This window comes from Echeneis naucrates, chromosome 13, assembly GCF_900963305.1.
Source record: "Echeneis naucrates chromosome 13, fEcheNa1.1, whole genome shotgun sequence".
NCBI lineage: Eukaryota > Metazoa > Chordata > Actinopteri > Carangiformes > Echeneidae > Echeneis > Echeneis naucrates.
This window is the reverse complement of record NC_042523.1, coordinates 21,032,606-21,060,246: the sequence shown is the minus strand read 5'-3', so window position 1 is coordinate 21,060,246 and position 27,641 is coordinate 21,032,606. Positions and strand designations below refer to the sequence as shown.

Below are 27,641 nucleotides of genomic sequence, written 5' to 3'. Positions count from 1 at the left end.
CGGGGCAGCTAAGCGGCGGGGAGGCTTCTAGTTCCTGCCCCCTAACATCATGTCCGGAGTCCCGGAGCTTCCCCGTCCGATGTGACCGAGGTCCGAGCAGCATCAGCCGGGATGGCGCTGGTCACCGTCCAGCGGTCTCCGACGCCGAGCACCACCTCCAGCCCCTCCGTGTCGGTAAGAGTCCCCGAGCCGGCTCGGTCAGTCTCCGCTCCGGAGGGGAGGGGAGGTGGGGGGCAGGTACCGGGGGTCGGGTACCGGGGGGCAGGTACCGGGTTAAGGGCCGGATAACTTCTCCCCAAAGGATGGACTTTTATCCCGCCTTAACTCGAAGTTAAAGCCCGCTTACCAAACTTAGCTGGACGGTGTTAGCAGCTGGAGATCACGTTTGCTAACTGACTTCCTGCTCCGGATCCCGGATCGGTCCAGTCCCAGAAACCACGGGGCTGGCTGTCTAAACCGCTGCTTGGGCCAGCAGGAAACTGTGCGTCCGTGTGTGTCTGTGTAAGGAGAACATGTGGCTGTGTCTCAAGATACAACCCGGGGGTCAGTGAACTGACAGTGAGGGGAGCAGAGCCGCCTGAAGGCAGGTTAGTGTGACGAGCTGCTGGCCCTGATCCAGCTGGTGGAGCTGGTGGAGGTGGTGGAGGTGATCTGACTGTCACAGATAAGTCTTGTGTTGTAATGAACCCCAGGCCCATGGCTGTGTGTTAAAACCCGAGCTCCCCTTCTTTGTGCTGTGCAGTGACAAATCCCACGCAAACTGCAGTGAGTGGATTAGGAAAAAACACAAAAACCAAAAACAAATCCCCAGCAGGGAGATTTGTTGACGAACAGCACGATCATAAACTGGTTGTGACAGAAAAAGTTGATTAAAAGCTCTCAGAAAACAGCAAGAATGGAGTTATTTACATCACACAAAACACAATTAATTACAGTGCCATTCTTGATGGCATTACAGCTCAGAGCTTTCCATTTGATTATTACTTTTTGAATACATGTTCATTCAAATCTCGGACCGGACTGTGACCGATCAGAGAAACGGCACACATGAGTTAGCTTTGGAGTTGAATTTCTATTTCACCACCACCACACCGGGGCCTGCTGAGGGAGTGTTGCTTTGCTGCAGTGAAAGGATCCCATGCTGAGGCTACCAGCTGCTTGTCATGAGACCTGTGCCTGATGGGAAGCAGCCATGTGAGATGTGTGGTGTTGAGGTGGAGGGGAGGGGCCAGGAGACAGGAACCTGGGAAAGGGACAGAAGGACAGGTCAATGTTCAGGGTGGGGGTGGAGGATGAGATTGAGTTGATAAAATAAAGATCAACAAGCATGACAGGCGCAGCTGGACTACCGTTGTCACCTGTCAATAGTTTTGTTCCTGTGAGCTGCTCCCTCAGAAAATTAATGCACACCACTTTCCCAAATGTAAACAGGTTTTCTGAACCATTGATGAATGCAGCTGGCTTTATTTGCCTTCAGCACTGTGGGGGGATGGACACCGTACAGTTGTGGAGTATAGTAAAGTAATCTGCCCAGCAGCACATCAAATCCCCTCCTCTCATTGGCTATAAGACCACTCCCTACACATCTATGTGATGGCACGGTAACCATGGAGATCAGCCTGTACATTATACCTAAACCAAGGCCAGGCTTATTATGGTATGTTGATTTAGTCACCCAGTGGAGGTGTAGAGGATATCATATTGGTTGTGCGTGAGGCTTTGCTGAGGTGTAATGCTATACTGGTGCCACACTTTGCTTTGAAATCTGCTGAGCCAGACATTTTGTCATGTGTGCTTGTTCAGGGAGTGTTTGAGTGCATCCATGGAGTCCTATTTCCTCTGAGTCACCATATTTTTGTCTTGAAGTCAGGCTGTCGGGCCGATGATGCAGAGAACATCTTTCAGCCAGCTGCCTCCACGCCTAATCGCATCTGTGGCGGCAGACACAGGAATAGATGAACTCTATCCTTCCTCCTCAAGCCTCTGCTCCTCCTGACCTACTGCACCCAGCTCTCAGTCTAATCTTCCTCATCCATCGCCATCTTTTATCATCGTCCATCAGCACCAGCATCAGCATTTGTTAACACTGATCAGTGTCCCACGTCTGTTCAAATCCTTGTTGGCCCCTTTGTGTATAGTATATTAGTATGAGTGCCTGGTTTTGCATATGTGTTCGTTTATATTGACCAGGTTTGATGGAATGATGCCAAAAAGAAAGTTCACGACTTTTGTGAGGGATTACCCAAACAGGCTGGGATTAAATGTGCGTGTGCTGAACTGTGCTGGTAGCAGTGGTGGGGGAGGATGATTGCATTTTGGAAAATGAGATACAGAGAGGAGAGGGCACGGACAGTTTGAGCCTCATCCCTCGTCCCCGCTCTCAGTCTCAGTTAAAATACCACGCCGACCCTCCCGTGTGACTGAAGTCACAGATGAAAAGCTTGATGTAGCCGGCCTCCTTGCCAGACAGTTTAATGCTCTTTTGATATGAGGCTAATTGAATGTGGCTCAGCATATGATGCAAACAACCATCTACATTTCCTTGGTCTTTGGCGTTCTCTTTGAAATGTTAGCTGCTGGTCTCTAAGTCTGATGTGAAGTGACGCAGATAGTGATTATTTATATATGTTTATGTCTCCTCCTTTCTCTCTAGGAGTCCGGCAGTGGTGAAGATGACCGCCGTTCCCAGCCCAGGAGGTGAGACCGCTGCCTGTAGCTTTTTTTTTTTTTTTTTTTTCATACCCTGACTCCTGTTTCCTGAAATATTTCCTGTGCTTCATTTCAATTACAGCTCCATAAACTGTAAATTGAGACTCAGGCCACTAGAGGGAGGCTGTACATTAGATTTACAGTGTTAACCTGATGCAGAATGTTCCTTAAGCATATAACCAAGGAATTGTGTCAGCATGAGTCCATTAAGTGGGCCCAGAAGTTATAAACAATGCGTCACTTGCTTATTTGTTTGCTATGATTCCCAGTAGTTGGTACCAAGGTCACAAATATTCTTCCTGTGGACCGCATACAAAAAGCAATACATAGAATAAATAAAATAGATGGTGGAGTGTAAGTCACTGTCTGCATTCAAATACTACGCTGAAATAGGAAAGCACAGGAAGAAGCTTATAAAATATGACGCATGACATCATATTACAAATTTAACTGCCTGACTTTTTTATGATTAATTTTATTAATATGTAGGCTAGGGTTTATTTACAAGATAATGCTTATGGTTTAGTAGATCATTTACTTATGACGTGTGTGTTTGTGTCTTCATAAAAGTCTAGCACGTCACCGCCCTGTCCTTTTGTTTAGAAAACCAAGGTGGCTTTATCACTGTGCAGGATCCCGGGCCAAGGCCCTTCACAGAATCTGAATGAAATTCACACACTGTACAGGTGCTTTATGCTTCTGTGTTCAGTTACAATTGAAAATGGAAGCGCTGTCTTCTCACAGAGTCTCTATCATTTTAAATTGATCGACCACAGTCTGTGTATGGAGGCATCAGCACACAGTCATTTAACAGGGAGTGGAACATCAAACCATAAACAGCCTTCCCATCTTTAATGGACTTTGTCAGGTTGTTTGTTGAGCAATATAAGCTTTGAAGTACAATCTAAACAGATAACCATTGTCATTTGATTTTCTGTCTTAAGCTTTTAATATATGTTAGTGGTAATAGGTTAAAATTTCAAGCTACCAGCCATTTATACTGTTGGTGCTGTTTAATGCAACAGGCAGATCCTGCAGCCAGATTTTACTGATGCACTCCCAGTAACCTCAGACAGTTTGATGTGTTCATGTGAAGTCAGTGTAGGCAGAGAAAAGTCAGAAGGCGGTACACATCACACACGGAGTATAACTGAATGCTTGGAACAAGCTAAAAGATAGTGTCGGAAATCTCCTGTAGATAACGAGAGATAAAACCAAAGTCCAGAAACTCGAAAGAGCTACCCCCAGTCTATAACAAGGTTATCTCATCTTTCAAAGTTGAACAGAGTTCCTCCCTGAGGGACAGAGATTGGATTTTTCTACCATGTCACTCTCTTTTTCTTCACCCTGGGCTTTGTTTAAGGCCCAGGATTAGTTTTAGGTCTTGTGCTTTCATGTCTTGGACACCCTCACATTACACAGGCTCAGTGAGACCTTGTCTAGCAAAATCAATTCCATTGAGGAAAAATAAAATATTGCACAGGTTCCTAAGGGTCTACAATTAAAGAAGCAAAGTCTAGAGTCTCATGCACTAACTTAGATCTGGGGTCATTGCTAAGAAAACCACAATATTAACAATTCTCAGCAACTTCTTGAGCTCATTGCATGGACAATCTGTTTTTTTTTTTTTTTCTTCTTCTTCACGGTTCTTCAGTTCTTCACGGTGTATGTTAGAAATGTACTGATGCTCAATCTAGAGTACCGGATATTCTACAAGACAAAAAAGTAGTGCAATCATAGATGTTTCATATTCTCTGTTCACCACACCATTATACGAATCTGCACAAAAAACGTCATCACTTTCTCCAAAATTAAATTATACTCATTGTGTTTTTTTTCCTGACTTTCTGGGATATCCTGCTTTCCAAAATATGTACAAATTGTTCGAAGAACATGAACTTGCTGGTGGACACATAAAATGACCTCTAATAATTTCAGTTTATGATGAAGATAAGCAAACTGCCTCACACTGAGCACACACGTTACTTGAAACGTGTTCAGTAAGACGGCGTTGTTGAACTAAAACAAGAATGTGTTCAAAAAAGACTTTGGGCAATGTCACAAAAAATTTGATAAGCGAAACATGACATCACTCCTGCAGGCCTTTAACACACCCCAGTAGTGCCCAGAACAACATGTGGTCCAAATTATCAGTTAGGTAATACAACAGCGGCAGCTGGTGAAGTCATATCCATGGATATATGCGCATACACACTTACACACAGCTTGATCCCCATATGCCTAACATTATTGTAATTCTGTTTCACCATTTGGCTCAGCTGCGTAGCTGACCATTTGCTTAGTGTTAGCTCAAATCTACACGCTTGCATTGACATAGAGTGAAGGGACTCGCCAAGTGACCCCTGATGCATATTATATAAGAGCTGAGGTCCAATTAACGGTCTCTTCCCCACCCTGCATATGGACTCCAGTAGCACTATGGGCCAGTATATTGTATATGGCCCACTGCAGCAGTGCAGTAATATATTCATACTGTTACTTTTGCTTATTAAGTTGACTATTCACTGATTCACACTTTATCCGCCTTCGCCTTCTTATTCTCTTTCTTTGTAACAGTCTCTTTCACACAGACATTCACAAACAGCTGCCTGTGCCCGCTGCACTGCACCAATGAGGTATAATGTTACTGCAGTGCAATAATGAATCTCTGCCACACACTGCTGCCTCCAGACTGACATTGACCGACACGCTGTAAGAAAATCTGTCAATTGAGAGTGATAAACCCAGCATAATATTTTTTCTTCCACTGTAAATGGCTTTAAATGGCTGGAAAATGGCAAGTGCAACTGATAAATTTTGTTCTGATGTGGCTACTGCACGAAAGAGGAGCTTCCTTCCTCACTTCTGAGTGTCCGCAGGGCAGCAATGTGACATGGCCCAGCTGACAAATGTCATAAGGATCACAAGACTGAAATACACCGTACAAGCAAATTTGGGTTTAATTTCTGACCATCCACCTTTTGTGAATTTAATCAAAGAATATTCTGTGTAAGTACATCTTAGATGCAGTAGGTACCTACAGCCCAAATACAGAGGTATGGGAAACAAACTGAGATCCAACAATGGAAATATGAAACATGTTTTATGTTGCCAAGCAACCTCTGTATTCCCAAACCACACCTGTAATAGCCCAATTGAAATGTCAATGCCAATGCCAAAATGTCAGTCCTTTTGTTTCAGTTCTCTTCTGTTTGATCTGCAGCTCATAGAGTATTAAGGAGTTGCTACTGCTGAGTTGGGCTTGTGTCTGTGGATTATACCTACTGTCGACTAGGCTGTAGAGGAAAAAAGCCCGTGGGAACAAAGAAGACCGGCGTTTAGCTGTTCTCAGTCTGACCTTGTTTGCCCATTGTCTCCCTTCTGTATAGCATTTTAGACAATGTGATACGGTCATTGTAATTTTTATATGAGCAGAGGTCTCAGGCATAGTGTTAAACTGTTCTGTTTGGTCAGTGTAATATTAATCCTCTTTCAGAATCTTTGATAAATACTGCCAAGGGTCACCTAATACATTCTGACCTTAGACATAGCAAATAAATGTCATCCTTTTTGCACTGGAACTTCCGTGCATGGATTCATGCATGAGCTCTGACCCATATGAACGCAAGTTGAGCAGGTTCATCAGGCAAAAACCTTAATGGGTGCTGCTAGTGGAGCAAGAAGGGAGGGGTGCAGTAATGAGCACCAACCGGAGGGCAAACTGTTTTAGCACCAGGTCCTCGTGCGGAGACATGCCTCTTTAGGTTTATAGCGTGTTCCTTTGTTATTTAAACCCAGCACTAGATACCACACCTGCCTTCTGTTTGCAGTCACCTGCTGTGAAAACTCATGGTCCTCCCTGTCCTAGATTAATCATGACACGGGTAAATGCAATAGAATAATTTCACAGCACTGAAAACAGTGGCCGTATATGGAGCATAAAATGAATATGAACAAAGACATGGATGCTGTTGCTGATGCTGAAATGCTGATATAATCACTTTTTCTAAATATTTTAATGAGATTGTTATCTAAGCTGACAATTTGAAGTGTAAAAGAATTAGAATAAATATAAGTATGCACATTTTATCGATTCTGGAATATAAATAGGATTATCTGAATAAAATGCCCCAAAATAAAAATGTGTTTTTGCCAAGAGTTTGACTCAGCACTCAAAAATGATCAAAATGGACTGAAACGGATTTTCACTGCCACTTCCCGTAGCTAAATGTTTGGTGACTGTACACAGGCTACGTCTGCTCACAGACCAGTCTTTGTCTTATCTGGCTGTTGTGAGGGCTCCCTGTTTCTTCAAGGTTAAGTGTTCCTTTCATTGCTGAGTGGGCTGAGTAGTCAGCAAACATTTGATCTAAAGGCGTTGTATTCTAGGCCATTTGTTTTCAATCTTCAGAGGTGCTTTTACATTGTTCGTTCGGTGGTTTTGCGGCCGCTGCTACAACTCCTGCTCACTCCGGTTTCTTCAGAAATGGTGGGAAGATGAATGTTTGTTTCCAAAATAATTCATACTGTGCTTCTATATGTAGCCATAGTAAACAGCTCAAGCTTCAGAGAATGGTGGCTTCACTCTAGCAGCGCTCCCATTCACATGTAAACAATCACACACTTTATATATATGCAGTTGCCTAACTGCAGCACTGCTGACCTCATTATTTGTGTTCATTCCCACGAAGTGATGGATCAAAACGTGAAGGAAAACGATCGGAGGAACACCACAAAAACTCATGTTACCAGCCCACAGACAAATAAGTTCCTGCTGAGTGCTGGTAAGCTGACGACACTAAACACAACCACATGACAGAAGCACTAGAATGGCTGCGGGCGGGTGGATTTCGAGGTTACAGTGACTGACGGAGCGGACTGCTGTCATTGAGCGAGAGCAGGTGAAGTGTAGTATGGCAACAGGAGTACAGGTGTTGGTGCTTTGGTTTTATGTGATGTAATCAGTGGAGCTCCACTGTTACCTGCTGCTTATTGAAAGCCTGACTGATTGAACAGTGAAGATTTCTGTGAAATGTTCCTGCAGCCAAACTCATTCAAACTGAGCCATGTAAGAAATATTTAAACAGAAGTATTTACGTGAGCAGTAATACGTTCCCAAGGTGCAATTTAGTAATGAGAGAAAAAAAAAGCTTTCTATTTTTACTATTTGTAAGAAAATTCAGGGTTTGAAAGTTAAATTCGTAGCATTCCTACATTTAGTGGCAATGCCACAACAATAATTAAAGGATCCCCATTGTTTGAAATTGGCTTACAACTACTGATAAACTGGAATTTTCACAGTGAAGTGCCAAATATTGCTTAAAGTTGTTTATCAGAGAAGAAAGCGACGTAACATGCAGTGAGTGTCCGTAAGCTTCATCCGTGTGAAACTCTACATGTCAAATGGTGCATGTGAATTAGTTAAGATTCCTGAAGTGAAAATTCTTTATCTGATCCTTCTCCAGTTTCTCAGCAGCCTCGCAGCTCAGGGGTCACCGTGGACCGAGTCCCCGGGCACACGGGGAGTAACAAAGAGCTGGAAAGTTTGTGAAATGTGTGTTGTATAAGAGTACATTTGATCGTGCCCTATTTTTCAGCCAAACTCCCGACTGATAACTGCTCTGCTCTGGGAAATGTAAAGGGGATTCCTAAACATTGTTATGAAGCTCAGTTGTGCTTAATAGAGGTCATTTTGTTCCAGATGTTTCTAGTTTAGGATTCAGGACACATAACACAATTGGTGTGAAATACGAGGAGGGGGGGCGCCTGTAATTTAACCATGTTTTTCAAATCGCTGGCAGCTTACATGGACTCCTATATGTTGGCACGCACGTAGAATATAAATTCCTTTAATAGGCTATAAAATGTGCCAAACATCGTTTCTATCTCACAACATGGAGTGTGTCATCTGATAATGGAGATCCACTGACAAACCTAATGTGAAAGGCGCGCTCTCCCCCAGACTTTCTTAACAAAACAGACTCCGGCCTATCTCCACCAAACCAAGATACTGCAGGCCTGTCGCTGCTGCAGCACAGCCTAAATATTCTATGCCTGTTTCTCATTTGCTTTCGCTCCTTATGTAACGCAGGCACTTGGTTTTTGTGCAGGAAGAAAAGGGTGGAGAGGAGACAAGTGAAGTCTCCTCACTGAGCAGGCTGCCAAACCAAAAGCCCATGTGGCTTTAATGGACTCTCAGATTAACTCAATGAGAGCATCCTCTTTTGACCCCGTTGAACCAGGACACTCAATCAGCAGCTGGACGGCACTTTATTCTAACTCAGTTACCGCAGTAGGCACCAAAACATCACGTCCTGACTTCACCTTTTCTATAATCCATCCTTGTGTCATGCAGCATTAAGAGATAAGAGGCACTCCCTGTGATCGGGGGGGGGGAGGAAGTGAGCCGTGTGATCACCTGCCGGGGTAAACACCTGCACGGTAGCTGCAGCTTTGTGTACAAACACAGTCTGCTCCGGCGGGCGGAGGGTGCTGCGTTCGAGGGCGGTCGGACATCCCGCCTGTCCTCATTGGCTCGACGCGTATCCACCGAAACACGTGTCTCCACCTCCACCCTCCGATGACTTCCCCCGGGGAGAGTTTGACCGACTCAGATGTCTCAGTACTGTAGGCGGTGAAGGGTGCTGTGTTTTTGTAAAGTAAGTCATATTTTATTTGCCGGCGGGGGGGGGGCAAAGAAGCGGTACGGAAACTTTTTAAAAATGGGACTCCTGGTCGCTTTTTCGGGGCAGCCGGACGTTTCCGTGAACACAACGTGTTAGAAATAGTTTTTATTTTTTTTATTATTTATTTATATTTAAATTATTGAGCCACAGACCTGCGGTTTGGAAACATATTTTTTTTGTTGCATTTTTACGGAAAAACAGTCGTGCCCCTGCCTGGCCATGTCGGAGCACATGACAGCGGGAGAGGAGTAGACATTACCCCCCCCAGCCCGCCACCTGCCGCCCTCCGCCCCTCCGACCTCACCGCGCCGGCATGACCCTCGGAGCAGTGTCCGGCTCCGACACCTCGTCGGCGGTCAGCTTCTGCTCATGCTGCGGGGCCAAGATGGTGCCGTACTTCAGCGACGACGCGGTGGTGTCAAAAAATCAGATTAACCAGCTGTAAGTAAAAAAAAAAAAAAAAAAGTGACAACATGTGGATGCACTCTGGAAATGTTTATAATGAATGAAAGTATATTTAACTGGATACAGTGAAGGTACCATGAAGAGTCTCACCTGATCACACCGGAGCTCACTTCACTTTAAAATGCATTTGTTCTCTGATGGACAACCAGGCTGTTAACACCGTATTTAGTTATGGCTGAAATCCTCTTGTACATATTTGGAAATAGTGGGAATGAGCTGAGAGGCTTCAGCTCACACACTTTAATAAGAGCAGCATGAGTGTAAAATGTATTTCCCGGTGACGTTGCAGGCTCTTACTCATTTCTGTGCTGTGTTTGGACCCCACCAAGACAACAATGGCCCTGCGTGTGGAGTGAATCATCCTACCTGCCCCACAGGTTCAGACACACAGCTCACATTCCTCCTCAGTCATACTGTACACAAATCTCATGATTGTGTTTTCACCTGAGGGCCACATATAAGAGTTTTTTATTTATTTTTTTTTGGGGGGGGCGCTTCTCCTTGTTTAGCAAAGATTGCCAACATTACCAAAGATTAGGACAGTTTAAAGTCGCATTAGAAGTGATAATTATAGTTGTTATTAGGTTGGAATGAAAACTTTGAATCATACTCTTGAATGAAGAATCATAAAAATGGTGTTTGTCTGCCACAGGGTGTTTAAACATAAGCTTTAAAACTCCTGCTAATGTCTGATAGTCTTCATGTAACAGTAGAGCTCCTTGTGAGAAAGTGCTGCACTGAAGAGCCTTGAATCAATGGCCTCTGATTAAAAGGCAGCAAAACACAAATCCTCTGCAGTTAACCTGTGCTCTCTCTCCCCGCAGCTAAGTAGACTGCATTAATCTTATATCTGCTTTCAGATCTTCGTCCATACATAAGGGAGTTAGAGTTAATCTGAAATGAATATATCTTGCAACGATATTGGGTGTTGGGAGAAATTGGGACAAACTGAGGTAAAGGCTTGAAGGATTTAGTTAACTTGCCTGTGCGAGGACAAGTCTGCCCTTCAGGACAGATCAAAGGCTAGTCTGTTCCCGGTCTTCCCAAGCTCTCATCTGGAGCCGGCTCAGATAAGCTTAGTAAATTTTAGGGGGAGGGAGGACGGGATCAATACATAAATTACTGCAACTAGATTAAAAGATGATTAAATCAATGTCACCAAATTTTCCACAAAATCAGTTTATGAAGCTCTTGTGTCTCTCCCTGGCTCTTGTTCTGTAACATTTCGTGCAGTCAGTAATTGGTTGTGCGCTGCATAAGAATTGGCCTTCTGTCTAGGTTTTTGGAAAGTCAAGGACAGACTTTGTCTCGGTTTGCTTTATTGCTCAGCTGTTTTACACGCTGTTGTGCAGTGTGGTTATTGAGTAAACTCAACATAGTCTTTATCAGGACTGCACCCAGGTTTTAAGGAAATAGTTCTGTATTTTTACCAAGAACTTTCACAAGGAAAGTTTATGGTAAGAGGTTAATGCAATACACACAGGCACACACGCATAGTGCGTACTGGCAGGTGTGTGTGTCTGGTAAACAGCAGCAGATGTGGTAGTGTTCCGACTTCCTGGTTGCATTGGTCATATTGCGTGATGCTTGTTGGTTGTGTTTATCACCACTCCTTGGCATTTCTCAAGGTGGACAAGGGTGCTCGTCACAACACAGTGGATTTTAGTGCCCTTTGATTTATGGCACCTACTCTGTATGGGTAGTGTTTATAGTGTGGACGCCTGTATGCGCCAGAATGGCAGCGGGCTTCTAATGTTTAACCAGGGTTTGAATGAGTAATTATAAGCCTTGAAGCTGTTGATGGAGTTAAGTATTACCTGTAGCTAAATGGCATCTAAAACACCATTGTTATCCCACCAATTTTAGAAATACCAGTAAACCCCTCTCTTCCGCCACGGTTGTGTGTTTGTTTTGCCTACGTGTTTTCCAAAGAGGCCAGATAAGGCTGAAACATGACAAAGTGTAGATCTTTGTGTGTGAGGGACCTCAGCAGCTGATCATGGGCAGCTGGATATAGGTCAGCCCTTCTGCTTTGTTTGTCCTTGTGTGTGTAATGGGTCTAAAATCAAAAAACCTGCATTACCTTTAACTTTGGCTAGTTAGTTTCACCCAAATGAATATGGAGTCTGCATGTTTCTTGTGTTTAAAAGTGCTTTCTGACTTCAAACTATCGAAGTGGGAGTGGAAGTCCCTGTTCAGCGAGTCACTAAATTTGGCCTCATTTATATTTCACTGTCTCCCACTTCACCACTGTATGTCTGCCTGTAGTTTGTCTGAATTGCGAGTTAAAATGTAACCTGAATCTGTCTCAGAATAGTTCTGCGTGCCAAGGGCAGGTATGTTTAGTTCACTGGCTGTTGCTCGGCCCACAGAAGCTCTAAAAAAAATTGGTGCAAGAAAAATGTGGTCTTTGCTCACACATATAGATGAAAATGGGTCTCTGGCAGTTTTTCAGCTGGCATCTTTGCCCATTGATGAAAGTCTATCTTTAGTGTGACCTGATATCCTTTTCTCTTTACCTCTTCTGACCTTCTTCTGGTCTGGCTGCCCTCATATGCTCTTTTCTCGTCCCTCAAGGTTTTCCCAACAATCTGTTCTTGGGCTTTTTTTTTTTTTTTTTGAGGAAAATTGTTTTTCTATTGGTTGACAGTAAAATGATATGCAGTGAGAGAGTGATGGCGACTTTCTAGTCAGACTCAAATGAGGACATTTAACCTTGGCAATAAGTCCCTCCATTGGGCTACCATGACACTCTGCGAACTTGACTCTTCTCTTGACTCATCCGTCAGCATCTTCTGACACGTTTTCCAAATCTGTTCCTCCAAGTTGCAGGGCAGAGTGTGCTAACTCCCCGTCTTTCGGATGGGCCGTATCCATCTTGGTGCAAACTCACAAGGCCTTAGTGGGGCCTGCCCTGCATGCAGCCATGCCCTATATTTATCCCACTCTCCTCTTCAGAGTTACTAATATGGGCACAGGCAGGAGGAGGGGGGTCACCGAGTTAACTGCCCACTGTGTGGAGTGGTCCTTACATAGTGATGATTGTGTCTGTGACTGTTGCCCTAACAAGTACCTACTGCTTCACCTCAGCCCGGAGCCTTCAGATGGCTCAATGCCAAAAGATGGCCCACCCCGCTCTCTAGGGCTCGCTCTAACTGGGTCTTCTCTCTTTATCTCCCATCCTTCACGCTCCACTCCTCGTCCATTTCTTTTGTTCAGTCAAATACAATTGAACGTGTTGCTCCCATTCCATTTCATAGAGTGTTTATTTTTCCAGTAAAATTGACAGTTTTTTTCTTCTTTTCTGTACCTTTCTTGTAAGAACTTAACGTAATGCAGCTAATCTACATGGAGTCCAACAAATCAATTAATGTAATCAGCCTCTGTTGGCGTGTTACAACATTATAATTTTATCAGTTTAACTCAGTTCACTTCGGCTGCATTATGTAAGTTGACAAAATCATTTCATGACAGGGTCTTGCTGATGTTGAGATTTGCTGAATGGGTTCACTCAGTCTGAAAGTATGTTGTTTGCGTGTGGAACCAGCTTGCAGGCAACAGTCATTTTCATGACTTATTTATGTCTGAATGCCAAGAAATCTCAGAAAACATATTGGTTGCTTTGGTGATTCTACCAGAACTCAAAACACTGAGCATGTGGCCTTGTTCTCTCATGAAACAATGACTCAGCTGAGCACAAGAAAATTCGGGAGTATTAGTTTTTCTGATCATTATTATTTCTTAAGTGATCTTTGCAGCTCTAAAGTTCCATCAATGGATGGCGACGGTACCAATCGGTGTGTGGGGGTTTGTCCACACAGCCTGTCCCAAAAATCAGAACACATGCAGGCTTCAGTGTTAAACCTCTGTATGTCCCACATATACATGTGTGCACCACATATACAGAGCATACACAGTTTCAATTCTCTTATGAATACAGTCTCCTAATAGCATGAACTTTTAAAGGACTACTGTATTTTTAGAAACTGTATTGGAAAGTCGTTCACAGCCCCCCACCTCTCCAAGTATCTGACTTAGATTCCACATTCTGAAAGACACTATGTGAATGGGTAAAAGGTCACACTTGCGTGCACGCACGTGCGTGAATGTAGTGTTACATTACAGTCGACATTGTACAGTAGCACTGCTATACATGGTCATTGCCAAGTACAGTATGTGAATGCTAGTGCACCCGGTGGGATGTGTTACAGCAACAGTTAAAACTAGGACAAGAGCTGAAGTTGGGAGAAATGCAGAAAAGAGGAAGAGAGAGAAGTGAAGTGTAAGAGGAAACAGCTGGGTCAAGGGTGGGTGGGTTATGGGAAATAAGATCAGCACAAGTCTGTGGTTTTGTTTTTGTTTATTTTATTTTTTTTCCTCTGACTGCTGTCCATGTGTGCTGACTCTGTACATACATGGGCTCAGTTAAATTCAGGAAGGGCAGTTGGATAGCGGAGAGGATGAACAGATTAGGTTACAGGGAAAAGGGGATGACGGGAAGAAACGGCAGTCAACACTGGCCTTTGCCTTCAGTGTGAAAGTGAAGAACTGTAGAAGTCGGGTTCAACGAGTGTAAACCTGCAGCCCACCGCCAAGAGCCAAATAGATTATACAACACAGTGTTTTGCCATCCAAGATAATCACATTCACTAACTGTTTGCATAACTTCAGCAGATATACGTGGCTTTGATGTCATCACCTCCCTGTGATTGATCTCAGTGAGCTCCAGTGTGTGTCTGTTGGGCCCGCTTGCTCTGTTTTTGGCCCCTGAGGCCCCGAAACCTCCCCCATTCAACTTTAGCAGAACAGGTTGGCCAACTCCCGTAATATTTGCTTCCCTTTTTTACTAGCAAGTTACTGATGTTGTCAGCTGTAACTCTCACTGACATTTAACCTTTTTTAAAAAAAATCATATTTTCTTGATTTAGGCTTTGCACAAAGCCTAAAATGTTAAGAAACTTCACCTTAATTCAAGTTGACAGATTATTAAATATGCAGCCAAACTTTTATAAAATCTGACTTAAATCTAGGGATTGGCTGGTTGTCGGGGTTGTCCCTGCATATATTTCTCCTCCTACATAGGCTTAGTTTCTTCCCGTTTTGGCAAAAACCTGCACATCCAACACACCAAGTTTGCTTTTTTTTTTTTCTTTCCCCCGATATGATGGATTGATCCTTAGCCTGCAAGTTCTACTTCAAACTTGATCAAACTGTTAAAAAAAGCGAAGTGCTTTTTGTGTTTTTCGCATCCACTAAATAGATGCTGCAGTGCCATTGCTCGAGTTTCCTCTCCCTAACTGTCAGAGATTTCCCTCTGCCTCGTTAAGGTTATGGTTTACTGGTCCCATGGCTGTCACTTGGCACGGTCATAAGAGGCTGTCAAAGTGCTTCCGCCATGTTTATTGGTATCTTCTGTGACTTTGGTCAGTGTGCCACTGTGAGAGTCCAAACAAAAACGTATTCATTCAAACATGCGGTGCTCGCACACTCACTGCTTGGTATCCGGTTGAAACACATTTTAAAATGTGTCCTCCTCCTCAATGCAGTGACCTCAGTCGCAGTTAATAAGATTAAGTGTTCCAGAGAGGAACAGACCCCTGTTCTACACGACCTGCTCTGCTCTGCACTGCTGTGTAATGTCCAGCTCTTATCTTTGCTCCAACAGTGTAGGAGGAGGAGATTCGCTGTCTCTTCCCTCTCGGACCCCCAGTCTCCTCCCAGTACTCCCATCCCTCCCTCCTGGCAGCTGTTAGCCTGAGCAAGTCTGTGTGTGTGTAATCCAGCTGCGTGGAGGAGCAGAGAACATTGTGTTCTGAGTTCACTTTGGGGCTTGGGTCTTGTTTTGCTTGCGTCGGTCTGTCAGCCCTGATTTGGGGAGCATGTGGACCAGAGGGCAGCTGAATGGAGCATTGTGTCGCTGACACAAGCCCGTGACAACCCCTGTCTGTTCTGTGTCCCCATTTTGTGCATATTGTGAGACTTTGAGGTCAACATGTGCAAAGAAGTGATTACAAACTATGTCCAATTTTATAAAAAGAAATCAATCTGATCAGTCTTTTTCTCTTCCTCACAGTATCAGTGAGAGCTTCCTCACAGTAAAAGGTGCAGCCCTGTTCCTCCCCAGGGGTAACAGCCCGACACCTAACTCTGCGCCACGCATCAGCCAGCGCAGGAACAAGCACACAGGTAAAGATTTACGGCTGTATGCACACAAATGACAGCTGCATCATCTCCCAGAACTTGACTCAGAGATGACCTCCATGTAAGAGGTTCAGATTAAATAGCACGGAGTATTTCCAAATGAACATTCCTGCACAGCATCATGGGTAGCAGCTGGTGTTTGCAACATGGAAATGGTTTGCTGCTGCATTCAATGTCTGTCTGTTTGCTGAATAGTTGAGAAAAAACCTCCCGAAAGCTTAGAAAATATCTTGGAATGTGTTTTAAAAATGAAAATGTGTGTCACAACCCTGTTGTGTATTGAATGGGCTTATTCACAATAAAAGGCACCAGTGCTCCTCATTAGTTTCACACTTTTTTTTTTACCCCAGGTGTATTCAGAGTTCAGGTCACATTGACGCCCAAGTGAAAGAGACTCCTCTGTGAATGTACTGGAAACTTGCTACAGGGAAAACGATACACTATCCAGGGTGTACTGTCAACCTAAAAAATGTGATTGTTTTCCAAAATGAACTGAAACTAACTGCAAACATCAAAACTGTTTGTCTAGGTGATCTCCAGAAACATCTTCAGACCATGTTCACTGTGCTACGGCCGGAGGACACCATCCGACTGGTCAGTCTCTCTCTCACACACACACACGCACACACGCAGACTTGCAAAGCTCAGGAGCAAAGACACATTGTTATCAGGGAGATTATAGACCAAAAAGAGCGTCTGGTTTCAGTTCTTTGTTCACAAAAGTGAAGAACAGAAACTTGATGGATTGTTGTCTAAGTTCTTTATCAGCTCCTCGCTGATAAAGATGTCTTCCAGCAGTGTAGTCCTGTGGGACCTGTGAGTAACAGATCAAAACATTGATCGAAATGAATCTTTGAAAACTGGACCTGCAGTTTGTTTTATTAGACTTCCCTTTCAAAGTAAACACCCACATATTTTAAACTCCACAGCCCCAGTTTGTTATGCCAGCTTTGTGTTTAAAAATATAAAGTCAGCAGTGTTCATGATCAGTATTTTCTCACATTTCCAAAAGCTAACCCTGAGCCAAAGAAGACATTATTGAACTCCTTTTTCCTCCTCCCTTCCTTCACCGTCCATCTCGTCTGTCTTCTCTTTCAGGCTGTGCGTCTGGAAAGCGCCTACCCTCAGGTAACCCGCTACATGGTGGTGGTCTCCACCAATGGTCGACAGGACACGGAGGAGAGCATCGTGCTCGGCATGGACTTCATCTCCTCTGATAGGTCAGTACACTTCTCCGTCTTTTAGCGTTCAGTTGACTCTAAGTCCAACTTGTGGCAGCAACTAAGAGAAGGCGTAAAACTGTTTTCACAATGCCTGCGATATTAACATTTTATTTTTGCATGAGAAAGTGTCCCTTTGATGCTTGTAATATATTTAGATTTTGTGCTGGTGCTGCGGCCAAAGTAAAATTCAGGGGAACTCTCTCTCTCGTAGTGTGTTATGTATACTATTGTATGTTTTGTTTTTTGGTTGTTGTTGAACGTGTTGATCTTTCTGCCAGCTGCTGTACGGTCGGGCTGGTTCTACCTCTGTGGAGCGACACTCTGATCCATTTGGATGGAGATGGGTAAGACACCACACCTAGGTCCTGCTTCCTCTTATTTCTCCCCTGGGCCACTGACAGTTCTGTCACTTGTTTACTTTTTGGTTATGTAGACCTTTCATCTGCATTTTACAATGGCTACAAACCATTAGAGGACATCCTGTTTCTAATCTCTAATCACCGCTCTCTCTGTCTCCACAGTGGATTCAGTGTTTCAACAGTAAACAGGGTTCATGTCTTCAAGCCAGTTTCGGTCCAGGCCATGTGGTGAGTAACCTTTTATTTTTTCCAATAAATGACGGCGGCAGCAAGTTGCATCATGTTTTGGGTTCAGTGCAGTGCAGTCCACCTTGACTTTGACTTCCAGCCTTTTTATTTTTGTCACAGTTTCTTATCTTCCTTCAACCTCCTTGTTTTCTCATTATCTGCCTGTTTCCAGGCTTGTCTTTATCTCTCCCCGTCTCTAATGCCAGTGCTGTCTCTTCATTTCCGCACTCATTGTGTTCATTTCCTCATTTTCTTCTCCCTTTCTCACTTTGTTCTTCTTCCAACCTCCCTCTTCCTTCAGCTTTCTCCGATACCTTTATTTATCTGAAGTTATATCTGTGTTATATATGCACCTTGACAAAATCTTCCCTCCTTGTCCTCATATCTGTCGTTCCGTCATTTCCCTCATTAGTTACTCAACTCACGCCACTTGCTGTATGTCTCATATATGTCAGTCTGTCAGGTCTTATCCTTTTCTGTCTAGTGTGATTTCTCGCTTACATCTCTGGGTTCTCTTCCCTGTCTCCCTGTCAGGTCAGCCCTCCAGTCACTCCACAAAGCATGTGAAGTGGCTCGTGGCCATAACTACTACCCAGGCAGCCTGTTCTTGACCTGGATCAGCTACTATCAGAGCAGGATCTCCTCTAACCAGCTCTGTATTAACGAGTGGAATGCCATGCAGGACGTCGAGTCGCACCGTGCTAACTCACCTGTTCCCTTCACAGACCTGTAAGTAGAGGGGCATAGGATGACACATGAATACAGACACACACCGTACACAGATCCACAGTTCTCACTGATGATGGTCTATCTGGAATCTCGTGTGGTTTGCCCTACATTCCAAACATGGAGTCATATTCACAAGTTTTCAGGCCCCCTCTGAGTGGGGTGTAAAATTCCTGTGGAGTGAATACTGAACTCTGAACACTTTGAAATCAGTGTTTGAATTCCCAATAAAGGGAGTAAAAATGAAATCAAATGGTAAATTAAGAGCAGCAAACTCCAAGAAACTCCTCATTGCATAAGTTATGTTGAGTTATCTAAAGAATTTCTGATGAATCGTAGAACAATAAATGTAAGAACTCAAAAGCTTGAAATGATCTGAGCTGAGTTTTATGAAGATATCTACACTGTTTTTTAAGTTTAAAGCAGCGATTTCAAATGAAAGACGAGCATGTCAGCTCATTTGCAGGGGCAGTGTAAAAAGAAAACTGATTGTCCGCTCTCAGTTTCACTCGGCTGATTAGTTGCAATAAATACTACAAACAAGGAAAGCAAACAACAGTTTGGTGTTAACCTGCAGACCTCACTGCACAACAACTGCCAGCAAAGATGCCAAAGTAGCTTCAGAGTAGCTGTATTTTCAGCCTAATCAAGAGAAATAGGATGTGGTCAGTGACATCTTCACAACAGCGTTGCCTTTTCTCTTTACGTACAGACGGTATTGCTACATCACACTGCCAGTTATTGCTCTTCACAGACCCACACTCTGGAACAAAGGTCACATGCTGTCAGAGACCTCCCAGGGTAACGGGAAGCAAGAGAGAGAGAACCAGAAAAGACACAGAAAGACACAGAACTGAGTGTACAACCTCACAATAATTCACCAACACAGACGACATTGTGATCTGTGACGCAGACATGTAAACAAGCCCACATGGGTGCATAGAAGTTACCAGGAAGAACTGGATTTATGTCTTTACTATCACCAGGGAAATTCCCCTCCCTTCTGTGTAGTCACATGCCTCCCTACCTATTTGAAACCTCTCTCCTCTCTCTGACTAACTTGCTCAAACACTTCAGAGATCCTTGAGCGTCTAAAATAGCATAGGCTTTCACCAGCTTGATTTACGTTTGGAAAAATGGAATCAAGACAGACAAATGTGTGAACCGACACAGGGACGGACAGAAGCAGGTGGCAGGCAGGCAAAGCGAAGACATCTTTTTCTGCTGCGTGCACCTGACACTTCTGGATGGAAAGAGTACAAAGATCCACTTCAAACCTGCCAATCAAGGAACACCCTTATTTACTGAAATGTTTCTCTTCTCCAGAGGAGGTGTGTTTTCCACTGAGTGCACTTATCATAAAGATTATTATCGACACATTATGAGCTCCACTACACACATTCACACACATGAAGTCACTGTTTGTCTTCCCACACGGGGTGAGTGCCAAAGCTGCATGATCAGCTGAATCTTGCTGACATGGCAGCTAACCAGTGAATGAAAAGGTTCAGATAGCAGGAAGTGTTTTGATGTTGGCATGTTTGCGTAATAGTCTGATATATGGGACTTAGTGTGAATTCCCGTAAACTATTTCTCCGTAACAGATGAAGTTACTCATTAGCTCCATTCTACGTGTTGTTTATTTGTCACACGCATTGCTTTAATTTTTTTCCTTTATTTGTCATCCATCCCTTCCCTCAGGCTGTCAGCTGGCAAGTAAGGACATGTTGTGTGTAAAAGTCTCGCTGGATGTCAGTAACTAACTTGTATTTGTTGGCAAGAGTGAAAGATTTTCTTTCTCCAAACCCCGTGGACTCAATCTCTCAGGGTAATTAAAACATCCTGCGGCAAGGGTAAAAAAAAGAAAAGCTGACTTATTCCAGCTTCCAACAAATCTTTTTATCAGTCTGCGGTTACACACCTGTAGCCTTCGCACCTGCTGACACCGTTGTGTACTGTTACAAAACAAAAGAAAAATATACAACATGAGGAGGAGACGCTCGCAGACAAACTGAGCCCTTCTCTCCTGAGAGGTAATTAGGCCACTTGTTGGTATCATCAGTGTGAGGTCCAAAAGCTAAATGCGTCCCTCGGCAGAGAGGTTAGAAAGCGCCAGGCACAACAGCAGGCGTACTCTACAAGGGGACTTTGTTGTTGAGCGCCAATGAGACATACTCTCAGATTTTCTATTCCCTCTCCAGTTTCTATGAATCAGACAAAGTGGCAATTCTCTTGCGGAACAAGTAATCTCATTGAGACCAAAGTGAAAACGAATCAATGAACAGGCAGGGGCCAGTACTGTGACAGTGAAGGTGGCTCTGTGTCTGAAATGATTTCCTTTTTTCTATTCTTTTTCTCTTTTTTAGGGCCAAAAGAGTATGTTAAGGTGTCTTTAATCAAGTGTGTGTGTGTGTGTGTGTGTGTGCAGGCCCACGGAGAGGGAGCGCACAGAAAGGCTGATCAAGATGCGTCTCAGAGAGATCATGATGCAGAAAGACCTGGAGAATGTCACCTGTAAGGAGGTGAGAGACACAAACAGAACAGCCAATGTTGATTCACCTCAGGTTAAATGTAGGTTGAATAAAGGCTTTTATTCCTCCAGATATTCTAGTGAAAATTCTCACAGTAGATTTTCTATCATCAAGTTTTTTTGTATTAACAGGTAAAATTTCTCTTTTTTTTTTTTGGTCACTGAGTCATCATTAACTCCAAATTGTTATTGTTCTTTCCCAGATTCGAACAGAGCTGGAGATGCAGATGGTTTGCAACCTGAGGGAGTTTAAGGAGTTCATAGACAATGAGATGATCGTCATCCTGGGACAGATGGACAGTCCCACTGAGATCTTTGACCATGTCTACCTGGTAAGAGCCCGAGTCGAGTAGCCTCATAACCTTAGCCTTCCTGATGATAAGATTATTAGCAGCTCAACTTCTCATTATACGATAAGAAAGACTGAAGGACATGGAGTTGGTTTCCTTATGTGTTGTTGAATTTACTTATGACATTGACCAAACCTGCGTTGTTTCCAGGGCTCTGAGTGGAACGCTTCCAACCTGGAGGAGCTGCAGAACAGTGGGTAAGAGATCAGTCGCTACAGAACTCCTGCGTTATTTAACTCGGTCACTAATAAACAGAAAGATTACACTTCATGTATTCAGATTTTCCTGCACTGGATTTAATCACCTTTACCTTTGAATTGGTTGCTAAGACATAAGATAATATTGTCTAATATGAACATAGTGTCACGCAGGAACTCATTTAACAGCAATGTTGGCCCTTTTTTGGTGTTAGTCATGTTCTGATTGGAATTTAGATCGACCTGTCTCTTCATGCCCAATCTAGGGTGCAATACATCCTGAACGTGACCAGGGAAATAGACAACTTCTTCCCGGGGATGTTTGAGTACCACAACATCAGAGTGTACGATGAGGAAGCCACTAACCTGCTGGAGTACTGGAATGAAACCTACAAGTTCATCACTAAAGCCAAGTAGGCTTAAACACGCGCACACAGAGCTGAACTTGTGCAGTTGTCGGTGTAAAGCAACACAATCTATCTCCTCTGTCTGTGTTAGGAAAGCTGGTGCTAAGTGTCTGGTTCACTGTAAGATGGGCGTGAGCCGCTCTGCCTCCACAGTGATCGCCTACGCCATGAAGGAGTACGGCTGGGACCTGGACACGGCCTTCGACTATGTGAAAGAGAGACGGACCGTCACCAAACCAAACCCTTCCTTCATGAAACAGCTGGAGGAGTATCAGGGAATCCTGCTGGCCAGGTGAGGTTACACCAACAGCTGGAGATCCGGTGTTTGTGGTATGTTGTGTTATGCTAACACACTATTGTTCTCCTTTTCCTCTCCAGCAAACAAAGGCACAATAAGCTGTGGCGTTCGCACTCTGACAGTGACCTAACAGATCGCCCAGAGTCGATGTGTAAAACGTCCTCACACTCTCTGGGCCACTCCGACTCCCACAACAACAACAGTACCGCCTCCTCCCCCTCCTTACATCACTTCCTGGGAGTGGCTGTGCTGCAAGCACTCGGTGCTGAACCTGAAGACTCTGCCAAATCAAACACCACACACACCAATGGTGTGTGTGACTCACCGGTTCAGGAAGAGGTCAGAGCAGATTGTTCAGACCTCCCCCTCCTGCTTTCCCTCCCCAGACCCCGAGCAGCCACTGTAGTCCCAGAGGAGAGAGTGGACAATTCAGCGAGCGTGGCTGTCACTGTGCCTGTTGCTGTGCCGCACCCTCCACCGTCGCTCCACATCCTACCTCCAACTCCAGAGCTCCAACGCGCTCACTGGACTCCTCCCACCTCAGTGCCCAAAACCAAAGCAGCAGAACTGTCCCTAAATTTGCCTGAGCAAAACAGTTCGGAAGAAACGTCTCCTCTCAGCCTGGGATCCACAGACTCAGACATAATAGATCAATCATTATCTGATATAACAAGTGACAAACACAGCCCTCTCAGTCCCACAAGCTCCACCCCTCACTCAGTGCTTCTCCCCCTCGCTCCCAGTGACGACAACAACAACCCCAGCGAGCTAAACGCAGACGGCGCCCTCGACAGTCGTGGTGACGCAGACGGTTCGTCGAGCCACAGCACTGACAGCATCGACTTCCTCACCGCTCGAGAAAAGTTTCTGGGCTTAGCCCAAGATGTCAGAAGTCGGACGTTTTCAGAGCAGGCACAACACCGGACATCTCTGTCCCACGAGGAAAACGGAGACGTGGAAGCGAAGGGGGAAGGGAATGGGAGTCAGGTACGGACTCCTTCTGATTCTCAAGTCTCCTTTTGTCTGTGATATCACATCAGATTTCCATAGAAACAGAAATCTGACAGAACCAGATTTTGTCTTGTGCGACTACAAGGTAGCCAGTAGGCCATGAACACGACAGAGAACCTTCATGAATCGTAGTGGCCCCTGCTGGAGGCCAAGAGAAGAGTCAGCACAGTCGCAGTATCAACTTGCCTCTTTCAGTCTAATTAGTTTGTATTATGTTGTCCAAAATTTGATAATACTTCATAAAAATATTACAATTTTAGTAATTAAATATACAATAAGAACAACAGTTGTCGCTTCATAAATACACTCAATAGAGAAACAACATGAGCTGATGACTAATTCAGTCTCTTTTTTTTTTCCTATCTCTCTCTCAGGCATCACCACAGTCTGAAGTCAGCCCTCAGCGAACTCATCATTCTCTCCATGACAACGGAGTATCAGTCCGCCATATTGTCACTGAGATTGAAGCCATATGTCAGCCTGCTCCCTCCTGCGCCTCCTCTTCGCCGGTCCCTCCATCCTCTCTGAGCCCTGAGCTCGTCCGACGGACGCATCAGGAGGAGGCAGAATCCCCTGAAGTTACGCACGGGTCCCTAACTCCGCCTTCACACCCTCAGTCCCCCGCCACATTGCCGTGTGACTGGCCGGCGGGCTCGGTGCGGCGGGCCACTGAACAGCTGGAGCAGAAGTTGAGGCAGGAAATGGAGATGGCGGCGTCTCAGCGTTCCCCACTGCATTCGCCCAGCACCGAGCACCCTCCTGTCAGATTATCCCTGTGCTCCCCGAGCGCCGAACATCCTCCCCTCCACTCCCCGCATCACTCCACAGAACAAAGTCTCACTCAGGAAGAGATCACGGCTGTATGTGCCAAGTCCAAAGACAGAGAGAAGCACACAGGGTCAAAACAGCTTCAAAGACTCAACTCCTCAGGCACAGACACACTTCCAGACCTTTCCTGCTCCCTCAACTCAAATATCAGCCACGTCTCTGGTGCTATACCTGTCACTGTGCACACATCCAAAGCTAGCCATACGCTGACGTCATCACTGGCATCTACGTGTCACTCAGTGGAATCATCTCTAAATACCTCAGCCCAGTCTCAAGGAGAGAAGCGGCTCCACAGCCAAAACCAGCAGTTTCAGACTCTGCCCCGGGCCTGTTCGTACCAAATGACTGTGGGTGGGGCCACGGTGCAGGAGTCAGACACAGACGAGAGTCTGGAATCCGGTTCCCGAGACAGGCGTGGGGCCTGTGGCCCCGGCTGTGATGCCCAGAGCAGGCTGGCCCGTAGCAGCCAGGAGCTGGAGAGGATTCAGCAAACGCTGAGAGAGCTGCAGGCTTTCCTGCACGAAGGCATCAGCCTGGAAACCACGCACAATCAAGAACAGGAACCAGAGCAGCCTCAGGGGTTGAAAGATGCCATGGACACAGAGCCAGGACTTTGTAAAGGGGCGAGTTCGGAACAGACCCCTCCAAGCCTGGAAGCAGGGCAAAGACTTCGAAAGAGACGAGAAGGGAAGACGTTCCTAGAACCGACAGGATGGCACAGAGCCATGGAGCTCGAGGCTCGTATCCGCCAGGCAGGCCTCACCCCCCCTTCTCTCATGAAGAGATCAGCTTCCTTGGCTAAACTGGACTGTCTGGAGCTTTCGGCCAACGACCTCAGCGACTGGGACCTAAGGCCGCACGCCAGGACGGCATCAGCACACTCGCAGGACTCTTTTAACGCGACCCCGTCTCACCCTGACGACACCTGGAAGAAGCAGAGAGTGTTGGCTCAAAACACATGTGCTGAAAAGACAGGTTCTCCCCGTGGCGACTCCTCCCCGCCACGGCCCCCCTGCTGCTCCTCCACCCCTCGCTGTCGCCAGGAAGAAGAGACAGGTGAGAGGGAGGAGCCCGACAGCAGCGGGGGCGGCAGTGGCGTGGTGATGACGTCACGTCAGCAGGGGAGGGGACACTCGTCGAGACGCTCGCGCAGAGCGTCCGCCGAGAAGAAGCAGCGAGCCGTCACTGTGCTTTACAACACCATGTGACCTCAGTGCAATGGACTGGAACTGACACAACTGGAGCTGCACACACGTATGACAGAGGCTGCATGATGTGTATGAATGTGTAGCAGACCGACCTTCGGCTTTGTGTAACCTCCGTATGGACAGTGAGTAAGAATTGAATGATGAACTGTGTTTGCATGTGAATCACTGGATGTGATGTTTCAACTGGAGTTCAGCTTTGTATGTACAGAAATGAATTATGAATGTCCAAACTAAGACTGGGCCGGTGCATTCAGGTGCACTCCACTACGTCTGGTTTTTGTTTGTTTTCAGTGTGTGACCCTCACGTTTTTTAAAGCGACAGTGTGAGGGGCTTTTTCTCAGAACATGCACTTTACTGTTTAGATGCGTTTCTTTTTATTTGAAATCTGTTTCTTACCCTGCGGAGCATTCATTTGCACTGATCTCAGTAGAATTATCTTTATATGAGTTGGACAGACACGTCTTTATTCAGATTTTTAACTCAACCAGGACAAAGCTGATATTATTAGATTTTTTTCTATTCAGTACTTTAGCAGTAAATAAATATGGTGAGTTTGTTTGGACTGCAATTACTTTTTTTTTCTTTTTCTTGTTTTCATTTTGAGATAACAGTTGAACGCTGAAATGGAACCAAATGTATTATTAACTTTACTGTCACCTGCTGGTCAGACGGAGAACGACAGTTTTAAACATCTTAAGGTGGCAAAATGTGTAAAATGTAGTGGTGTTTTTTTTATTCTGGTGAGAAAACAGAATAAAACACAGACGACTGCAAACCCTCCACTTTGGTCAAATCGTCCCACTCTTAAAACAGGATGGGGGGGGCCTTAGAGCTGATAGAAATACATTCTGCTTGACATTTTTAACTATAAGCGTCTTTGAACGAGTCACTGCGTCTCCTCGGGGGGAAACGATCTCAGTGCAGTTTATTTCAGGCTGACATTTTACCTACTGTTTCATGTGGGTAATTAAACAGAGATGTAGGCCACCGGGGGCTCCTGCTGTGACACACACACACACACACACACACACACACATCACAGCAGCACTGACCTGGAAAGAATGACATGAAAGTTTTTTTTTTTTATATAAACTAGTAAACTTTATTTTTTTTATATTCTGTGTTTGAGTAAGAAAAATGTTTTTGTGGTGACTCAAGAGGGAAGCAAAGATCCCCTTGATGATTTCAACAGTTAAATCCACTTCACTAGACGGAGCAGACATGTTAAAGAAATTTTGGATGTGTGTGTGTGTCCCAAATCGAATTGCCAAGAATAAAATCAGTGGAGCAGAACAGAGAGGGTTAGAGTGTTTTGCTCTCTGGGTGTGATGGATGAGATTGGCATTCTTCCTTTTTGCATACTGAGGCTCAGCTTCTCCCTCTCGCTCCCTTTGACACACACACTTGCTGATGGTTGTTCATAGCATCAGGCTGAGTCAGAGTGAGGGGAGACGTTGCCCCCCCCCCGCTCTGTGTGGTATTTCTTAGAGGGGTTTAAAAGTCTCTAAACTGTCCTTTTCCCTTCCTGCCACGCCTTAGATAGCAAGACGCACAAACCCGCTTGGATCAGGCTGAGGAGCTGGGAGTCCATGTCAAAGGGAGGATGACGGAGGAGGAAGCTGCTCAAAACGGCATCTCTCAGCCACAGCTTTACACATCTTGAGAGAAAATAATTGCTTTTGTTGCCGTCCTTCACCGGAGAGGACCAGAATAAACTAACTTGGGAGTTGAAAGCTGCAGCTAGCACCCACGGTGGGCCATGAGGGAGGGCGAAAGATAAAAAAAAAAAAAAAAAAAAGAAAACAAAAAAAGAAACCCCACACTTTCTTGCTCCAAAAGATGTTTCTTTATTTGAATCATTATCTGAATTCATCTCCCAGTGAACACCATGAAAGACTCGGCTGCATCTCTTTTCTGCAACATTTTTTAAAAAGTAAAAAAACCAGGCAAGCTTGACTGAATCACAGAGGAGACACAGAGGTGCTTCTCCTCAGTTTGTGCTGATATTGGAGTGTGAAAGTTTACATTTCTTTCTGAGAAATACTATCAAAAGAAATGGGGGGGGGGACAAAACAAGCTGGTCTGATCTTCCCATCTCTTGCAACAAAACATGTTGGTCTGCGTCTCGAGTCCTGCAATAAAAGTTACAATCATGACAGCTAGAGCAGTTTTGAACAATCTTTTTCAAATCCTTTTGGGTTTTTTTTTTTTTTT

At 44.8% G+C, this 27,641-nt stretch overlaps 1 protein-coding gene across 2 annotated transcripts; it reads left to right on the top strand.

The window, feature by feature from the left end:
- On the top strand, nt 1-26,217 carry ssh2a (slingshot protein phosphatase 2a). Of its 2 annotated transcripts, XM_029518265.1 has the most exons (15): nt 1-174; nt 2,654-2,697; nt 15,934-16,046; nt 16,591-16,655; nt 17,160-17,281; nt 17,563-17,628; nt 17,806-17,871; nt 18,406-18,600; nt 21,026-21,119; nt 21,331-21,459; nt 21,628-21,674; nt 21,941-22,087; nt 22,173-22,373; nt 22,460-23,366; nt 23,765-26,217. In XM_029518265.1, the coding sequence occupies exons 1-15, from the start codon at nt 112-114 to the stop codon at nt 25,424-25,426; spliced, it is 3,921 nt and encodes a 1,306-aa protein (XP_029374125.1). In that variant the 5' UTR covers nt 1-111; the 3' UTR covers nt 25,427-26,217. The 2 variants fall into 2 exon arrangements, with proteins under 2 accessions (XP_029374125.1, XP_029374124.1); XM_029518264.1 differs by lacking the exons at nt 1-174; nt 2,654-2,697 and adding an exon at nt 9,280-9,836.
- Nucleotides 26,218-27,641: the final 1,424 nt, after the last annotated feature.

What these genes read in the sequence shown, in the direction of transcription:
- ssh2a (XM_029518264.1), top strand. Translation starts at nt 9,709, where the DNA reads ATGACCCTCGGAGCAGTGTCCGGCTCCGACACCTCGTCGGCGGTCAGC. An exon ending in CGGAGGACACCATCCGACTG is followed by an intron (nt 16,656 to 17,159) that starts GTCAGTCTCTCT and finishes CTTCTCTTTCAG; the next exon opens with GCTGTGCGTCTGGAAAGCGC. An exon ending in AGAATGTCACCTGTAAGGAG is followed by an intron (nt 21,120 to 21,330) that starts GTGAGAGACACA and finishes GTTCTTTCCCAG; the next exon opens with ATTCGAACAGAGCTGGAGAT.